General features: G+C 51.7%; 1 protein-coding gene across 4 annotated transcripts; it reads right to left on the minus strand.

Moving 5' to 3' along the window:
• Nucleotides 1-14757: 14757 nt before the first annotated feature.
• On the minus strand, nt 14758-20040 carry LOC142042608 (antigen-presenting glycoprotein CD1d-like). Of its 4 annotated transcripts, XM_075052709.1 has the most exons (6): nt 19888-20040; nt 18477-18734; nt 15594-15875; nt 15203-15487; nt 14961-15057; nt 14758-14853 (listed from the first exon to the last, which is right to left on the minus strand). In XM_075052709.1, exons 1-6 carry the CDS (start codon nt 19952-19954, stop codon nt 14847-14849), a joined length of 996 nt encoding a protein of 331 aa, XP_074908810.1. In that variant the 5' UTR covers nt 19955-20040; the 3' UTR covers nt 14758-14846. The 4 variants fall into 4 exon arrangements, with proteins under 4 accessions (XP_074908810.1, XP_074908809.1, XP_074908808.1 ...); XM_075052708.1 differs by having other exon boundaries at nt 14961-15487; XM_075052707.1 differs by having other exon boundaries at nt 14765-15487.
• Nucleotides 20041-20798: the final 758 nt, after the last annotated feature.

The following is a 20798-nucleotide window of genomic DNA, read 5'->3' on the forward strand; positions in this document are numbered from 1 at the left end:
TTTTAAGAGAGAGCATCTTATCAAGGACAAGTAAGCAAGGAACTGAAACATCTAGCAGTATGTCTAGTATCACCTATCTGACAAAACCACAATTTTGGCAAAAATTGGCTAGTGCCTACCCAATAGCACACTTTAACTATGGCCCTTCATTCAGTTCTCATGTAATGCACATGCATTACTCTTTCCCCTTGTGTATCTCGGACCTTTCTTCTGAAGCATAAGGAGGTGAAGAACAAGCTATTTCTCTGCTGCGGATCTCCACTGCAGGATCTGTGCTGCATTTGCTTGCCTGTATGCTTTTAAGTAGCAGAAGAGGTGAACTCTTGCACATGCTGATTTAGGTTTCTGTCTCTGGTATGAAATTATTGCAGAGGGAGGAGATCAGAACCCAACTCTAGCCCCATGAAGTGTGTCATTTAGGCCCTCTTAAAGCTCATGTTTCTCCCCACTCAGCTGAAATTTGATCACTTTGACCTTTTCCAACCCTAAGATGCAGTGGTGCACAAAAAACCTAGCTAGAAATCACAGACACTTAGAAAAACAGAATAAGGTACAGATTATTTGGGCTCCTATTTTAGTCACACTGATTTGCATTATAGTAGTTGAAAAAATGGAAGTCTGCGCTGAAGGAAAAATAGCTTTCTGCAGTCGCTATTATCATACCATTTTTTAATAAATTATCTCAGATATTTGAATAAGGATTCACAGCTGTGTACAGTGCTTTGAAACGCCAGCAGTTTCAGGCTCTTTTCTCAGGTCTAGGTTAAACAGCCTTGCTACTGTGCTGTGTGAAGAGACAGACAGAAACACATGGAATCATAGAATCATAGAATGGTTTGGGTTGGAAGGGACCTTTAAAGGTCATCTAATCCAACCCTCCTGCAATGAGCAGGGACATCTTCAACTAGAGCAGGTTGCCCAGAGCCCCCTCCAACCTGACCTTGAATGTTTCCAGGGCTGGGGCATCTGCCACCTCTCTGGGCAACCTGTTCCAGTGTTTCACCACCCTCATCATAAAAAATGTCTTCCTTCCCTCGAGTCTGAATTTACCCTCTTTCAGTTTAAAACCATACCCCTTGTCCTATCGCAACAGGCCCTACTAAAAAGTCTTTCCCAATCTTTCTCATAAGCCCCCTTTAAGTATTGAAAGGCTGCAATAATGTCTCCCCGGAGCCTTTTCTTCTCCAGGCTGAACAACTCCAAGTCTCTCACAACCTTTCCTCACAGGAGAGGTGTTCCATCCCTCTGGTCATCTTCATGGCCCCCCTCTGGACCTGCTCCAACAGGTCCCTGTCTTTCCTGTGCTGAGGGCTCCAGAACTGGGCGCAGTACTCCAGGTGGGGTCTCACCAGAGCAGAGAGAGGGGCAGAATCCCCTCCCTTGACCTGCTAGCCACACTTCTTTTGATACAGCCCAGGATATGGTTGGCTTTCTGGGCGGCGAGCGCACATTGCCATCTCATGTCCAGCTTTTCATCCACCAGTACCCTCAAGTCCTTCTGGCCAGGGCTGCTCTCAATCCCTTCATCCCCCAGTCTTTATTGATAACGGGGGTTGCCCTGATTCAGGTGCAGGACCTTGCACTTGGCCTTGTTGAACCTCATGAGGTTCACATGGGCCCACGTCCTCCAAAGTCCCTCTGAATGGCATCCTGTCCCTCAGACGTGTCAACCGTACCACTCAGCTTGATGTCATCTGCAAACTTGCTGAGGATGCACTTGATCCCACTGCCTGTGTCATTGATGAAGATATTAGGCAGCACTGGTCCCAGTATGGACCCCTGAGGGACACCACTCATCACTGATCTCCATCCAGACATTAAGCCGTTGACCACTATCCTCTGGATGTGGCCATCCAACCAATTCCTCATCCATCAAATAGTCCACCCATCAAATCCATATCTGTATAATTTAGAGAGAAGGATGTTGTGGGGGACCATGTCAAAGACCTTACAGAAGTCCGGATAGATGACATCTATAGCTCTTCTCTTCTCCACTGATGTAGTCACTCCGTCATAGAAGGCTACTAGGTTGGTCAGGCAAGACATGCCTTTCGTGAAGCCATGCTGGCTGTCTTGACTCACCTCCATGTGCCTTAGCATAGCTTCTGGGAGGATCTGTTCCATGATCTTCCCAGGCACAGAGGTGAAGCTGACAGGTCAGTAGTTCCCAGGGTCCTCCTTTCTACCCTTTTAAAAAATGAATTAGTGACCTCCACACCTAAAAAATGTGATTGATTAATTACAACTCCAATGGCAGAGGCTCTGTACCTTAAGGACCTATTACTGATTAGGCCACAAAGAGCATAATAGGTCACAATATCTCCAAACAAGGCGATGTAATGCTGTGATACTTTCAAAATTACAAAGTCAGATGATAGAACATCCTACTAAGTCATAGGATCCATGTTAAACAAGCAAGTAATACTGGTCCCATTGTATAAGCTGGTAAAGTCAAATGCAGGAAGCATTTTAAAAAAAGCCAAACCCCTGAATGTCACTTGGCAGCTGTAATAGACTGTCGTGGTTTCAGCCCAGCCGGTAACAAAGAACCACGCGGCCGCTCGCTCACTCCTCCCGCCCCCCTCCGGTGGGATGGGGGGAAGACGGAGGAGAGGAAAGAAAAAAAAACCTGGAACCTCGAGGGTTGAGATAAAGGCAGTTTACTGGGACAACACAAAGGAATTACAACAACAACAACGGTACTAATGAACGAGTATACAACAAGAGTGATGCACAGTGCAACTACTCACCACCCGGGACCCGACGCTCCGCCACTTCCCCCACCGAAAGAAGAGACCACCCCCCGGCCCGCTCCCTATATATATACTGAGCATGATGTCACATGGTATGGAATAGCTCCTTGGCTAGTTCAGGTCAGCTGCCCCGGCTATGCCCCCCACCTCCCAGGTTCCTGTAAAAAAATTAACTCTATCCCAGCTGAACCCAGGACATAGACTAATCTCACCAGCATATTTTATTGGACATTAGATGACAGACAAACCAGTGCATGCAGTTGAATGGTTCCCAGTGCACAAACAACCCCTTTGTATAACCCCATGCAAGACGGGTCATGGGCACTGAGGAAGGATTTGCCCCAAAACTGGATTAATCTTGATGCTTTGTATGCGTGGTGGATAGTGCCACAGCATTGAGGGAAGGGGGGAGAAGAGACAAGAGATAATCAGGGTTCATACTTGGTTTCCTCAAATAATTAGAAAGCTTGCTGTGATTTACTGTGGCATAGGCAAATCCAGGCATCAGAACCCCTGAGCTGACTTGGCGGACGGTGTACAAATGCAGTGCTTTGCAGGTTGTGAGGCAGATGACATACATCCTGGCAACTCCTCTGCTCCTTTGCAATTTCTATTAACTCTAACAGCTCTTGACAGCAGGCTATGACCAATAGGGCTGAAAAATAGACTTGTCTAACTCTAATGGGACAAAACTTAGATACATGAACTGAGCACATGCATGGTGTAATGCAGACAACAGTAGAAAATATTTAGGGGCCATAAAACTTTGTTGTTCTACTACGGTGCACTAGGTACCCACAAAGTTAGGAACTGTCTCAAGCAAGCCTTGGCAAATCACAATTTGATTCCTGCGTACATAGAAAGTAAGAGCCCATCAAAGATATTCCCTGTGACAGTTTCTTATCAAAGGTTTCTGTTTCTTGATGAAGAATTCCTGAGAGGGAAAATTGCCTGAGAAAGGAGGGCTTTATCAGGTCTCCCTCTTCAGTACATGCAACCTCCACAGGACTTCCAGTCAAGGCTTGATTAATGCAGCACATCCCACTTTCTACTTAAGAGTACAAAAAGATAAAAGGCTTGTTTTTATTTTTAGTCAGTGACTTATTCTTACCTTGCATCTATTTAGAAATATGGAAAGAGAAACAAACTGCTTAGATGTCTTTTTGGAGTTTTCAAAACCAGAAATAAATTATATTGAATCACCATGCCAATTCACACTTGGTCTTACTCTGGTTCATTTTTAATGAAATGGGTCTGATGAACTTTATCTCAAATACCCTGAGAGCATCCCTTTTCCTTTTTTTCTTTTGATTTGACTCGTTAATTTCTCTGGAAATAACCCAAGTCCTAGAGTACTGCACTGCAACTCCTTTAGTGCACTGTGTGTTTGTTAACTGGGTGTTGTGCTGCTTCTCTCCCACCCTAGGGCTTGGTATGCCAGAAGGGAGGCTCCAACTCCAAAGCATCCCAGTAAGTCCATGTCAGGGAACAAGGCACAGTCAGCTAAAAGCAAAAATGGACTCTTAAAATCCTCCCATGAATAAAATAAAACAGCAGGCATTTTACCACTTCAAGAATGTCCCATTCTTGGGTGAAATTAGCACTGCCAGCTCTGTTTTCACTGCACTTTTCCTAAAATGCCTCCTGCCTTGTTGCAGAATCAATGCAAACACAAGGGCAAGAGGGGCAGGGGCTAAGAGTTACTTGGTTTCCCTACACCCTGTTGGCTGTTTCTCCTCTCTGCAGGGCTGTTGATGAAGTTGAAAAAAAACCCAACAAACTTTTATATGAACATTTACCATCTTGACACTGGTGATACACCCCAGCATAACAGTGCACCCCGGGCACTATTATGAGTTATGAGAATTGTGAAGGTGGAGATACTGCAAAGAGAAAACAGGGCTTGGCCTCAGAGTGCTCCAGCAAGGCTGTTTAAAACTTTGGGGTACTTTGTAATAAACCTATGCACTGAGTCTTCATCTTCACCACTGTTAAATCAGCAGCCCTTACTAGCACTAATTAGTTTCTTAGTATCTATTTAAATTATAACACCATTTGGGCCCTTTAGTGCAAGCTTTCAAGCAAGTTTTAGTGCTTACCTGCTGCCTGGAACAAACAGAAAGAGTCTAACCAAGAGATGTAAATGATCATAAAAGTAATTTTGGCTCAAAGTACCTTTCTGGCTTCACATGGGGAGACTTACAGTTCTGTTCCTACTGCGTGGGTACACACACACCAAAAGATACCGCTGTCTCTGTTCACAAGCAGCTAAAAGGCTGATAAGCTGTACCTACGTCTGGCTCCCATGTTGTTACCTGACTCCCTTCCAGTACCTACAGTTCACTAAGGTGAACGTGGAGCCCAACATGCAATGGAAACACTTCCTATCTGTGCTTGCTTCTAGATGATTGGTGTGGCAGTGCTTATCCAGCTTCTTGGCTGGATGCTGGTTCTGAGCCCTGGGGGTATCCTGGAGGTAAGTTCTAGATATCTGTTTCCTTGAAGGAATAACATTGACAATGTGGCAAGAGTTTATCCACGTGCAATTTTACTTAAGGTCCTCCTAAGGTCTTCCAAGTGTTTTTGTGCCCTGGGGAGATTGCCCAGATGAATTATGAATCCTTCTGTACATGGAGAGTTGCCAGGTCTCAGCAAAAAGGTCACGCATGTCCCTCTTCAGCTGTGGGAACCTAGATGTGCCTATGTGTCCTATGTCACTGCATGGTTCCTCTTCCAGTTCTTGCAGTTCACCAAGGCAGAAGTGGACCCCAACATGCAATGAATCTAGACTGCCAATAGGTGGAAAACTGGGGTCAGGGCTTGATCCAGTGGACATCCTTGGGGCTGCTGCTCCCACTGCTGATGCTCCCAGACCTGAGCTGATGGTTGCAGTTAGTTATTGTTAATTTACAACATTCCTCATTGACACAGAAGCCCAAATATTGATGGTAGATAAGGACATGTAACAAAGGACAGCCTCCACTTCACAAGCAATTCGTTTGTCTTATAGGTGGTCATGTGTTGTGGTTTCAGCCCAGCCGGCAACAAAGCACTAGGAGGCTGCTGGCTCACTCCTCCCTGCCCCCTCTGCTGGGGTGGGGAGGAGAATCAGAAAGGAGAAAGAAAAGCAAAAATAGAACCTCATGGGTTGAGATAAGGACAGTTTACGGGGACAACACAAGGAGAGAAATTACAACAACAACAATAGTACCAATAAAAGAATATACAAAATGAGTGATGCACAGTGCAACTGCTCACCACCTGGAGCTGGACAGTCCGCCTCTTCCCCTGCTGAGATACCACCCTCCAGCTAACTCCTCAGTTATATACTGAGGATGGTGTCACATGGTATGGAATATCCCCTTGGCTAGTTCAGCTCAGCTGTCCTGGCTGTGCCCCTCCCAGCTTCCTGTGAAAATTAACTCTAGCCCAGCCGAACCCAGGAGATCATGGCAAATCACTACCCACCCACTGGTCAGGGCTAAATTAATTCTATCTAATGGTCAGTCTGGCCTTACTTCTAGGTCCCCACAACAGGTTAGGTATGGATGTATAGAAGGGTCAGTCATGAGTGGACTCATGGGGAAAATGGGAAATAGGGGCTCCACATGTTCTGCCCCACAGTTTACCTCGCATCAACATATCCCTGACTGTTAATCTGTTGCAAACAGGTCACTGGCATGAGGTCCAGGTCCTGCCCCTTTACCCCTCAATACAAGTCACCTTTGATGCCATTCATCCTGTTCCTGCATTGATAAAAGAGCTGGAAGAACAGGGAAGCATGCTCAAGTCTCATTCCTGCTACAATTCTCCTGCATGGCTGGTAAAGAAACCTAATGGCAAGGGATGACTAGCAATAGATTAGAGCCCTGCACACTGCCAATGAACTGCTCGCTGTGGCTGCTGCCAGTATAACTGATACAGTCTGTTTTCTTAATGAGCAAGTCTTTACACAGATGGCAACATTAGAAGTGAAGGTTACATTTTTTAGGATCCCAATATCGGGAACAGAGAGGGAGAGATTTGCCTTCACCTGGCAGGGACTCCTGTTTACATTAACTCGCTTATGATGAGGTTTTAAACACAGTTCTACCATTCCTCACATTCCTGTATTGGCTTTGTGTGGCAAGGTTTTTGGTAGTGGGGGGGTGGATTACAGGGGTGGCTTCTGTGAGAAGCTGCTGGAAGCTTCCCCTGTGTCCGACAGAGCCAATACCAGCCGGCTCTGAGACGGACCCACTGCCAGCCAAGGCCAAGCCAATCAGCGATAGTGGTAGCGCCTCTGGGATAACATATTTAGAGAAGGAAAAAAGTTGCGGGAGGCACAGAAATGGAAGCTAGAGAGAAGAGTGAGAACATGTAAGAGAAACAACCCTGCAGACCCCAAGGTCAGTGAAGAAGGAGGAGGAGGAGATGCTCCAGGCACCGGAGCAGGGATTCCCCTGCAGCCTGTGGAGAAGACCATGGTGAGGCAGGCTGTCCCCCTGCAGCCCAGGGAGGTCCACGGTGGAGCAGATCTCCACCTGCAGACCGAGGAGGACCCCACGCCAGAGCAGGTGGGTGCCTGAAGGTGGCTGTGACCCCGTGGGAAGCCCACGCTGGAGCAGGCTCCTGGCAGGACCTGCGGATCTGTGGAGAGGAGCCCACGGAGCAGGTTTTCTGGCAGGACTTGTGACCCCGTGGGGGACACATGCTGGAGCAGTGTGCTCCTGAAGGACTGCACACCGTGGAACGGACCCACGTTGGAGCAGTTCATGAAGAACTGCAGCCTGTGGGAAGGACCCACATTGGAGAAGTTCGTGGAGGACTGTCTCCCGTGGGAGGGACCCCACGCTGGAGCTGGGGAAGAGTGTGATGAGTCCTGCCCCTGAGGAGGATGAAGTGGCAGAAATAACCTGTGATGAACTGACCGTAAACCCCATTCCCTGTTCCCCTGCGCTGCTGGGGGGGGTAGGTAGAGAATCCAGGAGTGAAGTTGTGCCCGGGAAGAAGGGAGGGGTGGAGGGAAGGTGTTTTGAGATTTGGTTTTATTTCTCATTACCCTACTCTGTTTGATTGGTAAGAAATTGAGTTAATTTTCCCCAAGTTGAGTCTGTTTTGGCCGTGACGGTAATTGGTGAGTGATCTCCCCTGTCCTTATCTCGACCCACAAGCCCTTTGTTATATTTTCTCTCCCCTGTCCAGCTGAGGAGGAGTAGTGATAGAACGGCTTTGGTGGGCACCTGGTGCCCAGCTCCATTGGCTATAGAGCTAGAAATATTAAAATTACCACAAGAGGTTGCTGCAATGCAGCAACCGTGACACATGGCATGAAACACAGCGTTGCTACAGTGAGGCTCCGATTGATCCCTTCCTGCTGAGCAGGTTACTGTGTGTCCAGACACATATATAAAACCTCTGGTTGCCCATTCTCACAGTTACCGCAGAGTGTAATATACCCACTGTGTGCTCTCTCGAGGTTTCGTTTTGCATGTCAAATAATTTAAGAGAATATTTTTCTGTTTTATGGATTGACTTTGCTCTTTGAGGACCTTGATGGAAAGTATTCTGTTCAATTTCATGGGAAGGAGAAATTGAAAAGTAAAGGCTTCGTCTTTCCCGCAGAAAAAAAAAAGTGACTTGTTAGCTCTGGGGTCCCCCAAGGCTCCTAATTGGTCTCCAGCCTGGAAGCTGCCTACAGGAGGGAATCGTGCTCTCATTTCCAGACTGACATAGAATCATGAATCATTTAGGTTGGAAAAGACCCTTAAGATCATCGAGTCCAACTGTAATCCCAACACTGCCAAGTTCACCACTAAACCATGTCCCTAAGCACCACATCTACACATCTTTGAAATACCTCCAGGGATGGTGACTCAACCACTTGCCTGGGCAGCCAGCTCCAGTGTTTTGACAATCCTTTCAGTGAAGAAATTTTTCCTAATATCTAATCTAAACCTCCCCTGGTGCAACTTGAGGCCATTTCCGCTCATCCTATCACTTGTTACTTGGGAGAAGAGGCTGATATCCACCTTGCTACAATCTCCTTTCAGGTATTTGTAAAGAGCGATAAGGTCTCCCCTCAGCCTCCTTTTCTCCAGGCTGAACAACGCCAGTTCCCTCAGCTGCTCCTCACAGGACTTGTTCTCTAGGTCCTTTACCAGCTTCCTTGCTCTTCTTTGGACACACTCCAGCACCTCAATGTCTTTCTTGTAGTGAAGGGCCCAAAATTGAACACAGTATTCAAGGTGTGGTCTCACCAGTGCTGAGTACAGGTGCACAATCCCTGCCCTAGTCCTGCTGGCCACTCTATTTCTGACACAAGCCAGGATGCTCTTGACCTTCTTGGCCACCTGAGCACACTGCCAGCTCATGTTCTGCTGGCTGTTGACTAACACCCCCAGGTCCTTTTCCGCCGTGCAACTTTCCAACCGCTCTTCCCCAAGCCTGTAGCGTTGCATGCGGTTGTTGTGACCCAAGTGCAGGACCCAGCGCTGAGCCTTTTTGAACCTCATACAATTGGCCTCGGCCCGTCAATCCAGCCTGTCCAGATCCCTCTGTAGAGCCTTCCTACCCTCAAGTAGATCAACACTCCCATCCAACTTGGTGTCATCTGCAAACTTACTGAGGGTGCATTCAACCCCCCTCATCCAGATCACTGGTAAAGTTATTAAACAAAACTGGCCCCAATACTGAGCCCTGGGGAACACCACTTGTGACTGGTCGCCAGCTGGATTTAACTGCATTCACCACAACCCTTTGGGCCCAGCCATCCAGCCAGTTTTTTACCCAGCAAAGAGTATGCCTGTTCAAGCCATAAGCAGCCAGTTTCTCCAGGAGAGTGCGGTGGGAAACAGTGTCAAAGGCTTAACTGAAGTCCAAGTAAACAATATCCACAGCCTTTCCTTCATCCACTAGGTGGGTCACCTGGTCATAGAAGGAGATCATGTTGGTCAAGCAGGACCTGCCTTTCATAAACCCATGCTGACTGGGCCTGATCACCTGGTTGTTCTGTACGTGCTGTGTGATGGCACTCAAGATGATCTAGTCCATAACCTTCCCTAGCACTGAAGTCAGAACAATAGGCCTGTAGTTCCCAGATCCTCCTTCCAGTCCTTCTTATAGATGGGCATCACATTTGCTAACCTCCAGTCAACTGGGACCTCCCCAGTTAGCCAGGACTGCTAATAAGTGATTGCAAGTGGGTTGGTGAGCACTTCTACTAGCTCCCTCAGTACCCTTGGGTGGATCCCATCCGGCCCCATAGACTTGTGTATGTCTAGGTGGTGTAGCAGGTCGCTAACCATTTCCCCTTGGATTATGGGGGCTTCATTCTGCTCCCCATCTTGGTCTTCCATCTTAGGGGGCTGGGCACCCCGAGAATAACTGGTCTTACTATTAAAGACTAAGGCAAAGAAGGCATTAAGTACCTCAGCCTTATCCTCACACTTTGTCACTATGTTTCCCCCCACATCCAGTAAAGGATGGAGATTCTTCTTAGCCCTCCTTTTGTTGTTAATGCATTTGTAGAAACATTTTTTACTGTCTTTTACTGCAGTAGCCAAATTAAGTTCTAGTTGGGCTTTGGCCCTTCTAATTTTCTCCCTGCATAACCTCACAAAATCTTTGTAGTCCTCCTGAGTTGCCTGCCCCTTCTTCCAAAGGTCATAAACTCTCTTCTTTTTCCTGAGTGCCAGCCAAAGCTCTCTGTTCAGCCAGGCCGGTCTTCTTCCCTGCCAGCTTATCTTTCAGCACATAGGGATGGCCTGCTCCTGCACCTTTAGGATTTCGTTCTTGAAGAATGTCCAGACTTCCTGGTCGCCTTTGCCCTTCAGGACTGCCTTGCAAGGGACTCTGTCAACCAGTCTCCTAAACAAGCCAAAGTCTGCCCTCCAGAAGTCCAAGGTAGCAGTTCTGCTGAGCCTCCTTCCTTACTTCTCCAAGAATCGAAAACTCTATCATTTTGTAATCGCTATGCCCAAGATGGCCTCTAACCATCACATGATCCACAAGCCCTTCTCTGTTTGCAGAGAGGTCCAGTGGGCCGCCTTCCCTAGTTGGCTCACTCACCAGATGTGTCATGAAGTTACCTTTCATGCACTCCAGGAACTTCCTAGGCAGTGTATTTTTTGCATTTATTAGGCCTTTCTCTTATGATATGTGCTGAGACATGCCTGCAAGTACCTTTAATGCAGAGTTGTTCCTTACAGAACAGCTTAAGGTGGTAGGACTCTGTCCAATGCATTGTTCATTAAATCTTTCTAAACTTAAGCACTAAAGTATGTTTAATTCACTGCAAGTGGTACAATAAAAAATTCCCCAAACATTGCTATCAAAAGTGGGATTCCTGCACCACTGCTGCACCTGCAGAAGTGGCCAGACTGGAACCAGAGATGCAACAATTCTCCCAACCTGCAAAGCTACTCAGCCACCAGTGACCTCACAAGCACCTGCACAAGCCAGGTGCCTGCTCCTGCCACATCAGCTACTCTGGCACCAGCGAGCTTACAATACACAGCATAAGCCATGGGCTTGCTCTTCCTTATCATCTACTCAGCCACCAGTGAACTCACAGGTACCTACAAAAGCCGAATGCCTGCTCCTGCTCTAACAGCTACTCAGCCATCAGTGACCTCATAATCATGACACAAGCCAGGGGCCTGCTCCTGCCCTGTTAGCTCCTCACCCACCAGTGACATCATAAGTAGCAGCACAAGCCAGGTTCTGCTCCTGCCCTATGAGCTACTCAGCCACAAGTGACATCACAATCACCTGCACAAGGCAGTCCCCAGGTCCTTGGTCACCACCAGTCTCATGCTGATGGGATCACTGCTATGTACGAGGCTTCCTGAGACCTGCCATTGCAGTGCCATTGAGAAAAATACTGTGCAGGGTCCCCAAACCATCTTGTCTGGCAGGGATCGGCGAGCTTCTGTGTACGAGGGCTCCGAAACCTGCTGGTGGACCCATGATGGAAACAAATGCTGCTAAGGGCATGCATCCCCAAGCCCCTCTGGTGCACTGTGTCTGGGCACACTGCTGTGAGCCAGTGTCCCCAGTGCTACCCCAGAGATAGGAATATTGCTTTGTGTGAGGGTTTCAGTCTCCTGGGGATGGAGCCACTGCTCTGTGGAGCTCCGCCAGTGCTCTGGTTGAGCACACAGCTGTGTGCCTGCATCCTAGCGCCTTGCTGGTATACTGTCAGTGGGAATGCTGCTGCTCGAGTGGAGCACCACTGCTAAGCATGGTGCTATGGGCACATGTCCTTGATCCCCACTGCTCTCCTGGCTGATTGGCACTCTGCTGTGTACAAGCGTCCCCGAGCACTGCTGCCACTCTTGGGCTGGGAAAGATGCTGTATGTAAGGGTCCTAGAGACTCACTGCTACTCCTGAGCTAAACATGGCCTCCAGACATGTGGAGGGTACAACCCCAGCCCTGCCACAGTGACTGTCCCTGCAGGAGGGCCCAGAGGTTCCCTGGGTGCTTCATAGCTCCTCTCTCTGGTTTGTATGTGTGGCATGTGGGGGTGCTGCTGCGACTCCATCACAGCCTGACTCCATACGTCAGACCTTTGACTGTGGCAGGGACTGCAGGAAAAGGTTCAAAGAAGCACTGTAGTCTTGGGAGAGAATTTAAAGTCTCCAGTGTATTTTTTTCCAGTGTATTTTTTTCATCATGTGACAGTAGGAGAGGTGAATTCCTGGGACATCCTTTTGGAAGCACTGGAGAACCTTGTGCTGGGCATTTTCAAGAAGCTTAAGTTTAAATTATCACATATTGATTATGAAAGCACACGCAACCTGTCCAGAGGTTTGCTTGAAGAAGCCAGTGATGCAGTCAAGATTGCTGAGCACAAATGCAAGCACTAGGGACCAGATGTTGCTGATATTGCCTGCCAGGTTGAGGAATTGAATGGACCTTCTCTTGCTGTTGCTCTGCTCACCTGTTTCAGGGACTGTTGTCATGGTTCCTCCATGTCCCCTGGGATGTCCTACGTGGTGCCTACAGTGCTTGTCCTCAATGGCCGGAGAACCCCTCGGTCAGGCAGAGTGGGCTGGTCTCCTTGTCCTGCTCAGCGAAGGAAAGCGTCCCCATGCAGGAGCAGGGACTCCTTGGGAAGGGAGGGCCTCCCTGCGATCCAAAGGCAGTGCAGTGCATGTCTGCTGCCTTCAGCCCTGCCTGGCAGAGGACAGTAGGGCATGGGATGGAGGCAACTCGTAGAGAGTGGCCCCGCAGGTGGATGGGGTGTCACAGCCTCATGGGCCCTGGCTTGGGACCCCCATGGCTGAAAGCCAGGGCCACACCTGAGCCCCAGGCATCACGGGGTGATGCTGTGGCAGGAGGGTGACATCGGGCAGGGGATGGGCCAGGAAGGGGCCTTTGGATTTGGCAGCTGATGGGCTCTGACTGGGAGGATGGTACTGGCGAGGACTGGGACAGGAAACCCCCTTGGATCATCCAGGTCCCCCTGGGTTCTGGGGTGGCTGAGGGCTCCATCTGGGGGGTCGGGGGGACTGGGGGAAGCCTTGGGGGGTGCTGGGCACGGGGTCTGCGGTTTGGATGGAGCTGGGGGCCGCTGGAAGGGATCCTGGGGGGGTCTGGGGCAGCCTTGGGGCGTCCCCGCAGGCCGGGGCTGGTACGAGGCAGCCATCCCCCCCATCCCCAGCCATGCTCACCCCACATCAGCCTGGCGCCCAGTGATGCTAATAGCAGCATGGATCACTGCTGTGAATGGGTGGGGGCATGGTCAATGGCAGTATGGGGAGGGTGGGGGCACGGGCACCATGAGGGCCATCTGGCCCAGGTGGGTCAGCTGGGCTGCTGTGCCTGGCGATGGGGAGGGCCAGGTTCAGGGATCTGCCTGGTGCCCGGTGACATCAGGTGCAGTATGGGTTGCCATTGGCGGGGCACTTGGGCGCGGCAATGTCCCCGGGACCCCATCTCGGCCTTGAGCCATAGGGTAGGGGCACGGGGATGTGTGGGGAGGAGGAAGGGGCCCGTGGGGACAGAGGAGGGACAGGTGGGGCTCAGGAAGGGGAACAGGGAACTGGCAGTTTGGGATGAAAAAGGGGGCCAGTGCCAGGGCTGGGGATGTGTGGGGAGAGGGAGGGACATTGGGAGCAGGGGAAGGGGACAAGGATGGGGTATGGACGCAGTGGGAAGGGGGATGAGGAGGGGTGCGAGGGCGAGTGCCTGGGTGGGCAGGTAATGGGGACCCCCTTGCCCATGCGGCCACACAGGAGGATAAGACTGGGCTGGGGCACCCTTGCCTGTGGCCACAAGCGTTGGAGGAATTCAGGTGGGAGCAAGGCCATCGCCCTGGCTGCAGGTGGGGTCCCCCATGGCCACAGCAGCACCTTGACACTTGCGGTGGTGTAGGTGTCTGAACCCCTCTTTTCTACACCCAGTGCAGGTGGGTGTGTTGCCTGGCCCTGATGGGAATGGCCTTTGCCACCACTTGTGCCCAGAGCACCCAGCCCTGGGTGGCACAGTCATCTCTGTCCCCTCTGTGCTGCTGCCCCCAGCAATGAAGTGGGCGGGTTTGCCCCAGTGTGGCTGAATTTCCCACGGGGGAGGGAAACCCCATTCCCACAGCCGGCCACATGCCTGGGCTCCCCATGCCCCCAAGCTATGTGCTGGCCCCATGCCTGTTTGTCACCATCCCCTGGTCCCAGGGACCAGGTACTGGTGCAGAGGTGCTGATGTGCCCCTAGAAGGGTGGACGAGGGGAAATTGGTCCTCCGTCTCACTGCTGCATCGCTGCCCCAGCCTGCTTTGGCACTGGCTGAGTCCTGAGTGTTACTTTGTGGAGAGCCCAGTGCTCCCCAGGACTAGGGCCTGGGCCAGGGACACCCTGCTGGTGTTGGGGAGCTGTCCTGGTGTTTCACCCTGGGATGAGGAGTGTGGGCATGCCCCTGCACTGCATCAGGGCTCTTCCCATCTGTCCTGGGGTGGGCAGGAGCCACCTGATGCCACATGCTTGCGGGCATTGGGCATGACACACCAGGAGTTCCCACATGTGTGTGGGGTGTTAATTAGCGGTTTATTATCAGGGAGATGCAGGGGGCCAGTGTGGCCCTGGGGCATCCCCGGCATGGTGTGTCCCGTGCTCTCAGCTCCTGCAGGAGAAGAGGAGGTGAGTGAGGCTGGACAAGGGCAGGCAGTCCTGGCCAGGCAGCTCCCACCTGCCATAGGCTGGTGCAGCTGGGTGAGGAGGAGACCTCACCTGCGTCTGTAGCACCAGATGGCACCAGCAAGGGCTGCAGCCACGGTCAGCAGCACTGCGATGGTGATGCCGCCACCGAGAGCTACCTTGGAGCTGCCTGGAGAAGAGACAGGGGTTGCGGGCGCACAGGAGGCCATGGCCGGGGCTGCCATTGGAGCCTGGCCCACCATCCTCCGGGCACCTGCATGGGGCCAGAGGCCTCTGCCCGCACCCTGCGCCCCATCCCCATGGGTAGCACCTACCCCATGGGATGAGGAGGCTGCGGGTGCCCAGGCTGCGGTGGCGCACGCGGCAAGCGTAGCTGTGCCCGTCATGGGGGGCCACGGCCAGGATGCTGCGGAGCTGGTAGGTGAGGTCGGCGTTGGGCAGGATGGCGCTGGTGTTGAGCGCTGGGCCTGGCGGCATCTCCTGGCCATCCTGCAGCCAGGCCACGCTGATGGGCCGTGGGTAGAAGCCAGTGACGCGGCAAACCAGCAGGAGCTGGTCTGGTTTGGGCGTGCGGGAGAAGACCGTGGCAACAGGTGGCTCTGGGGGGTGAAAGCAAGGGGGTGAGGGGAGCCCTGGTGGGGCACCGCTTGGCCCCAGTGTGTGTGGGGCTTTGGGGTGGCCATGCCAGGGTCAGGGTGGTCTCACCTTGTCTCTCCAGAGATGCCTTCCCGTATTCGATGAATTTCTTCATGTGGTCAACACAGGTGACATTGAGAAGGTGCTGCAGGGTCACAGAGAAGCCGGTGAAGTTGTTGAACTGCCTCTCAACTTGTGCAGCCAGTGCACTCTCCTCTCGCCTCTCCCAGTGGCTGTTGTCCACATCGAAGCTGAGGAAGTTGTGGGCGTTGTAGGCAAGATGGTAGAATTTGGTATAGGAGCCATTGGGATACAAGTCACAGCCAGTCGCGCACTGGAATACAAAGGGGTCTGCAGGGGAACAATGGGCATCATGAGTGCAGCTCGAGCTGGAGCCCAAAATTGCAGCCTGGCACCTGCTTCTTTGGGGACATCCCTTTCCCCCTTCCCTCTGCACCCCAATTCATTCTCCCCAGGGAGAAAACACGAAAGGCCAAAGCTCAATTACAGTTGGAACTGGCCAGTGTTGTGTCAAGACAACAAGAAAGCCTTTTTAAAGTATGTTAATAGCAAGAGGAGATCTAAAGAAAACATTGGACTGATCCTTGTTGAAGATGGTCACCTGACTAATAGGGATGAAGAAAAAGTGGAGGTATTCAATGCTTTTTTTGCCTCAGTCTTTAATAATACTGATAGGCCTTGGGCTGCCCGGTCTTGTGAGTCAGAGGACCACGACTGCAGGAACCATGGCTTTCCATTTGTGGACACTGAAATTGTAAGGGACCACCTTTATCAGCTTAATGTTCAGAAGTCCATGGGGCCTGATGCAATTCATCCTAGAGTATTGAAGGAGCTAGCAGATGTTATGGCAAGACACCCCTCGATCATCTACCAAAGGTCTTGGGAGTCTGGAGAGGTCCCTGCTGACTGCAAGCTAGTCAATGTTATTCCAATTTACAAGAAGCGTGTGAGGGAAGAACCAGGAAACTACAGACCTGTTAGTCTAACCTCAGTACCTGGAAAAAATATAGACAAGATCATGGTGGGTGCTACTGAAAGGCATTTAAAGGACAATGCAATCAGGCACAGTCAACATGTTCACAAAGGGTAAGTCCTGTAACTAATTTGATACCCTTCTACAATAAGGTCATCCACCTAGTGAGTGAGGGGAAGGTGGTGGATGTAATTTTTCTGGATTTTAGTAACACTTTTGATACTGTCCTTCACAGCATCTTTCTGGCCAAGTTGTCCAACTTGTGGAGTGAGTGGGTTCACTGTGCAGTGGGTGAATAACTGGCTGAATGGCAGGGCTCAAAGGGTTGTAGTGAATGGGGCTACATCTGGCTGGCATCTGATCACCAGTGGTTTTCCTCAGGGCTCAATCCTAGGGCCAGTGCTGTTCAATATTTTGATCAATGATCTGGATGCAGGAGTTGAATGCACCATTAGCAAGTTTGCTGATGATACCAAACTAGGAGGTGCTGTTGACTCTCTTGAGGGACAAGAGGCCTTGTAGAAGGATCTGGATATATTGGAGCATTTGGCAACCACCAATGGCATGAAATTTAATAAGAACAAATGCCAGATTCTGCACCTGGGATGGAGTAACACTGGACACAAGTGTAAATTGAGAGAGGAGTGGCTGGAGAGCAGCCCTGCAGAAAGGTATCTGGGGTGCTGGCCGACAGCAGGCTTAATAGGAGCCAGCAGTGTGCCCTGGCAGCCAAAAAGGCAAACTGCATCCTGGGGTGCATCCAACACAGTATAACCAGCCAGTCAAGAGAGGGAATTGTCCCACTGTATTCAGCGTTGGTGCGGCTTCACCTGGAGTACTGTGTGCAGTTCTGGGCCCCACAGTTTAAGAAGGATGTGAAGGTACTTGAACGTGTCCAGAGGAGGGCAACAAAGCTGGTGAAAGGGCTGGAAGGCATGTCCTATGAGGAGAAGCTGAGGACTCTGGGTTTGTCTAGTTTGGAGAAAAGGAGGCTGAGGGGCGACCTCATTGCTCTCTACAGCTTTCTGAGGAGGGGAAGTGGAGAGGAAAGTGCTGATCTCTTCTCCCTGGCATCCAGTGATAGGACGCATGGGAATGGTTCAAAGCTGCATCAGGGGAGGTTCAGACTTGACATTAGGAAATTGTTCTTTACAGAGGTGGTTGATAACCCAAGCCTGTCAGTGTTTAAGAGGCATTTGGGCAATGCCCTTAATAATGTGCGTTAACTTTTGGTCAACCCTGAAGTGGTCAGGCAGTTGGACTAGATGATTGTTGTAGGTCCCTTCCAACTATACTATTCTATTCTATTCTATTCTATTCTATTCTATTCTATTCTATTCTATTCTATTCTATTCTCCCATGTCAGTGCTCTGCTTTATGCCAGGTGGAAACTCTGCAGGTGAGAAACCTGTCCTGAGCCCTGTAGCTCATTGCCCTTGAGCTGCCACTGCCCAGAGCAGGGTGGGAACCATGGCAAAGCAGGAAGCACTGCTTTGGGGGAGTGATGGGACATGGGGTGTGTGCAAGTAGGAGGACAGTGGAAACTCTGCTTGGTGCCCTGCCCTTGGGTCACCAGTGCTGCACCAGTGTGTGGGGCTAGGTCCTTGCTCCATGTGTCCTGTCCCACAGACATGAACAGAGAGGCCCCTTTGACTTTCTACTCCGCTTTCTCAGATGACTTCTCTGGTGGGATTTGTGGTGCCTGTAGAGCAATAGGGGGGGCTGGTGTGAGGGCGTAAGTGGAGCTAAATGCGGCCAAGGTTTGTGCTGGGGACCAGGATGGCCCCATGTGACCACCACAGAGGACGGGGTGGTTTGGGGGTCTTGCTGGTGCAAGACGAGGCCCATTCCCTTCTCTCCTGCCAGCCCCAGTCTGGGAAAGCTGTTGGTGGTGGCTCTGAGCTCCTTCTCACAGCTCTCTGCCTTGGGAGAGGAGGTGCTGAGCACCTGGTACTCACAGGGTATCTGGTACAGCTCGGCATCACCGGCTAGGGACAGAACGAAGTTGTGCATGTAGATCCTGAATAGGTTTTTCAGGTTTTCCCACTCTGCTATAGGCAGGGCTGGGTAGACCCATGGGTGGAGGTAGAGGATGTTCTGGGTGTATTTCTGCAAGGAAGCAAAGACGATGTCCTCCAGGGTGGCCCAGGCTGAAATGTCCACAAAGCTGGCATTGTGGAAGATGAGGGTTTGGAAAAGGTGGAGTTTACAAGAGCCTGTAGGGAGAGGTGGGAGAGGAAGTGGCATTGGGGTGCATGAGGATGAAAGAGGAGGTCATGGGCCTGCCAGCTCCAGTGCTGGTGGGCAGCCCCGGGAGGAAGGCTTGCAGTGTCCCCAGGGACAGGCAGAGTGAGATGGGGCAGCTAGGCAGGGTGGGGAAAATCCCTGGTTTCACTCAGTTTGCAGTTTTCTTCCATGGCCTCTCTGAGCCTCTCCCTGCTTCTCCTCTAATTCCCTTTTTTTAGCCATCCACCACCCCAATGTGACCTTCTGGGAGCTGTCACTTAGCCATGTGGAGGGAATGGCGGGGGGACCTCAGTGCTGGCTTGGGGCAACGCTTCCCCCAGCAAGGAACAACTGTGACAAGACCCAGATCCACTGGAGACCTGCACACCATGCAGGGGCTGGGCGGGATGTGTGGGGCTGAGAGGGAGGAGGACTTCACCCCAGTTTAGGGGCTCTCGGACAGTGCTCGAGACCAAATCCTAACAGGAGACAGGAGACTGAGTTTGATGCTGCAGTGCTGAATGGGGCTCTGGTAGTAAGCAGGGCAGAGTCAAGCCTGTTTTGGAGCAGTGAGTGTCCCCCTGGCGAGGGCGTGGTGGGCACCTGCCCCTGGAATGGGAAATACAGGCTGGGGATGCAGATGAAGGCTTATAGCTGCAGGAGGAACCTTCAAGTGTTGTTTCACAGAGGAGAATGCAGAGGATCTCGGGGCCCTTCGATTGCAAGAGAAATGATCCTGCAGGCCAAGGGGAGTGTCCAGGACATCCTCAAGGGGTTGGAGCCCAGTGCAGGGCTGTTGTGCCATGAGGGGCTGAGAACCCCTGCTGCCCGCAGGCTTCCTGCAGGAGGAAGGTGTCTTTGAGGGCAGCCCAGGACCCCAGGCCTGGCTTAGGAACCCCTTGCCCCTTGGCTGCTCAGGCATCTGAGCCCCAACACCATTGGTGCTGGGCTGGGCAGGGTGGTGTGGGGCAGGGAACCCTGAGCAGGTAGGCAGGGATGGGGCACCTTTGGGTGCTGTGGGGTGGGGGGTGGCCCCTTGGTGAGGGGGACAGTGGCCTGCCTGTGCCCACCCCCTGCCACCTCTGTGGGGTCCCGCAGTGCAGGGATGGGAGCAAGTAGGGTTGAGCCAGGGCTCCCACTTACCCTCTGGATCTGCCCACGTCCCAGGGAGGAGGAGGAGAAGGAAGAGGAGGAGGCGAGGGTGCTGCATGGTGCCAGCGGCAAGTGTGCAGGAGCAAGCGTAGCAGGAAGAAGAAGCAGCCACAGGAGCCGTGACTGCAGACTTCTCCCCGGGGCTGATCCGCCTGGGCAGCTCTGGTGGAGCCAGCGTCACGGGGCAGCCCCGGTAGCCAATGAGGCTGGTGCTGAGGTTTTGGGGAGGGCCTGACCAGGTGTGTTCCCCAGGGGGAAGTGGTGTGGCTGGCAGACGGCTGGGCTGGGGCACTCTGACCGGCAGCTGAGAGCACCAGGGGAGTTTGGGTGGATGCAAAGTCATCCCTCCTGGCTGCAGCAGCACCCTGACATCCAAGGAGTTGTAGGCTGGGCCTGGCCCATGGTGGCCTTTGCCTCCCCCCATGGTAACCTCCAGGGGTTTACTCTGTAGTCCCCTGGCAGAGACTATTGGGTTTACGTGGCAAGGTTTTGGTGGCAGGGGGCCTGCAAAGGTGGCTTCTCTGAGAAGATGCCAGAAGCTGCCCCCATGTCCAACAGAGCCAGTTCCAGCCAGCTCCAAGGCAGACTCGCTGCTGGCCAAGGCTGAGCTAGTCAGCAACGGTGGTAGTGCCTCTGTGGTAACATATTTAAGAAGGGGTAAGAACTGCTGTGCAACAGCAACCGGGAGAGAGAAGTGAGAATATGTGAGAGAAACAACTATAGAGACACCAAAATCAGTGAAGAAGGAGGAGGAGGAGATGCTCCAGGCACCAGAGCAGAGACATGGTGCCTGTACAGCCCGTGGTAAAGACCATGGTGAGGCAGGTTGTCCCCCTGCAGCCCATGGAGGACCACGGTGGAGCAGTTATCTACCTGCAGCCCATGGAGGACCCCATGTCACA

The sequence above is a fragment of the Buteo buteo genome, chromosome 21, assembly GCF_964188355.1.
Source record: "Buteo buteo chromosome 21, bButBut1.hap1.1, whole genome shotgun sequence".
Taxonomy (NCBI): domain Eukaryota; kingdom Metazoa; phylum Chordata; class Aves; order Accipitriformes; family Accipitridae; genus Buteo; species Buteo buteo.

Coding starts and splice junctions, on each gene's coding strand:
- LOC142042608 (XM_075052707.1), bottom strand. CDS start 19,954: ATGCAGCACCCTCGCCTCCTCCTCTTCCTTCTCCTCCTCCTCCCTGGG. Junction 15,876..18,476: donor CGAGCTGTACCAGATACCCT/GTGAGTACCAGG, acceptor GTTCCCCTGCAG/ACCCCTTTGTATTCCAGTGC. Junction 15,488..15,593: donor GGCATCTCTGGAGAGACAAG/GTGAGACCACCC, acceptor TTCACCCCCCAG/AGCCACCTGTTGCCACGGTC.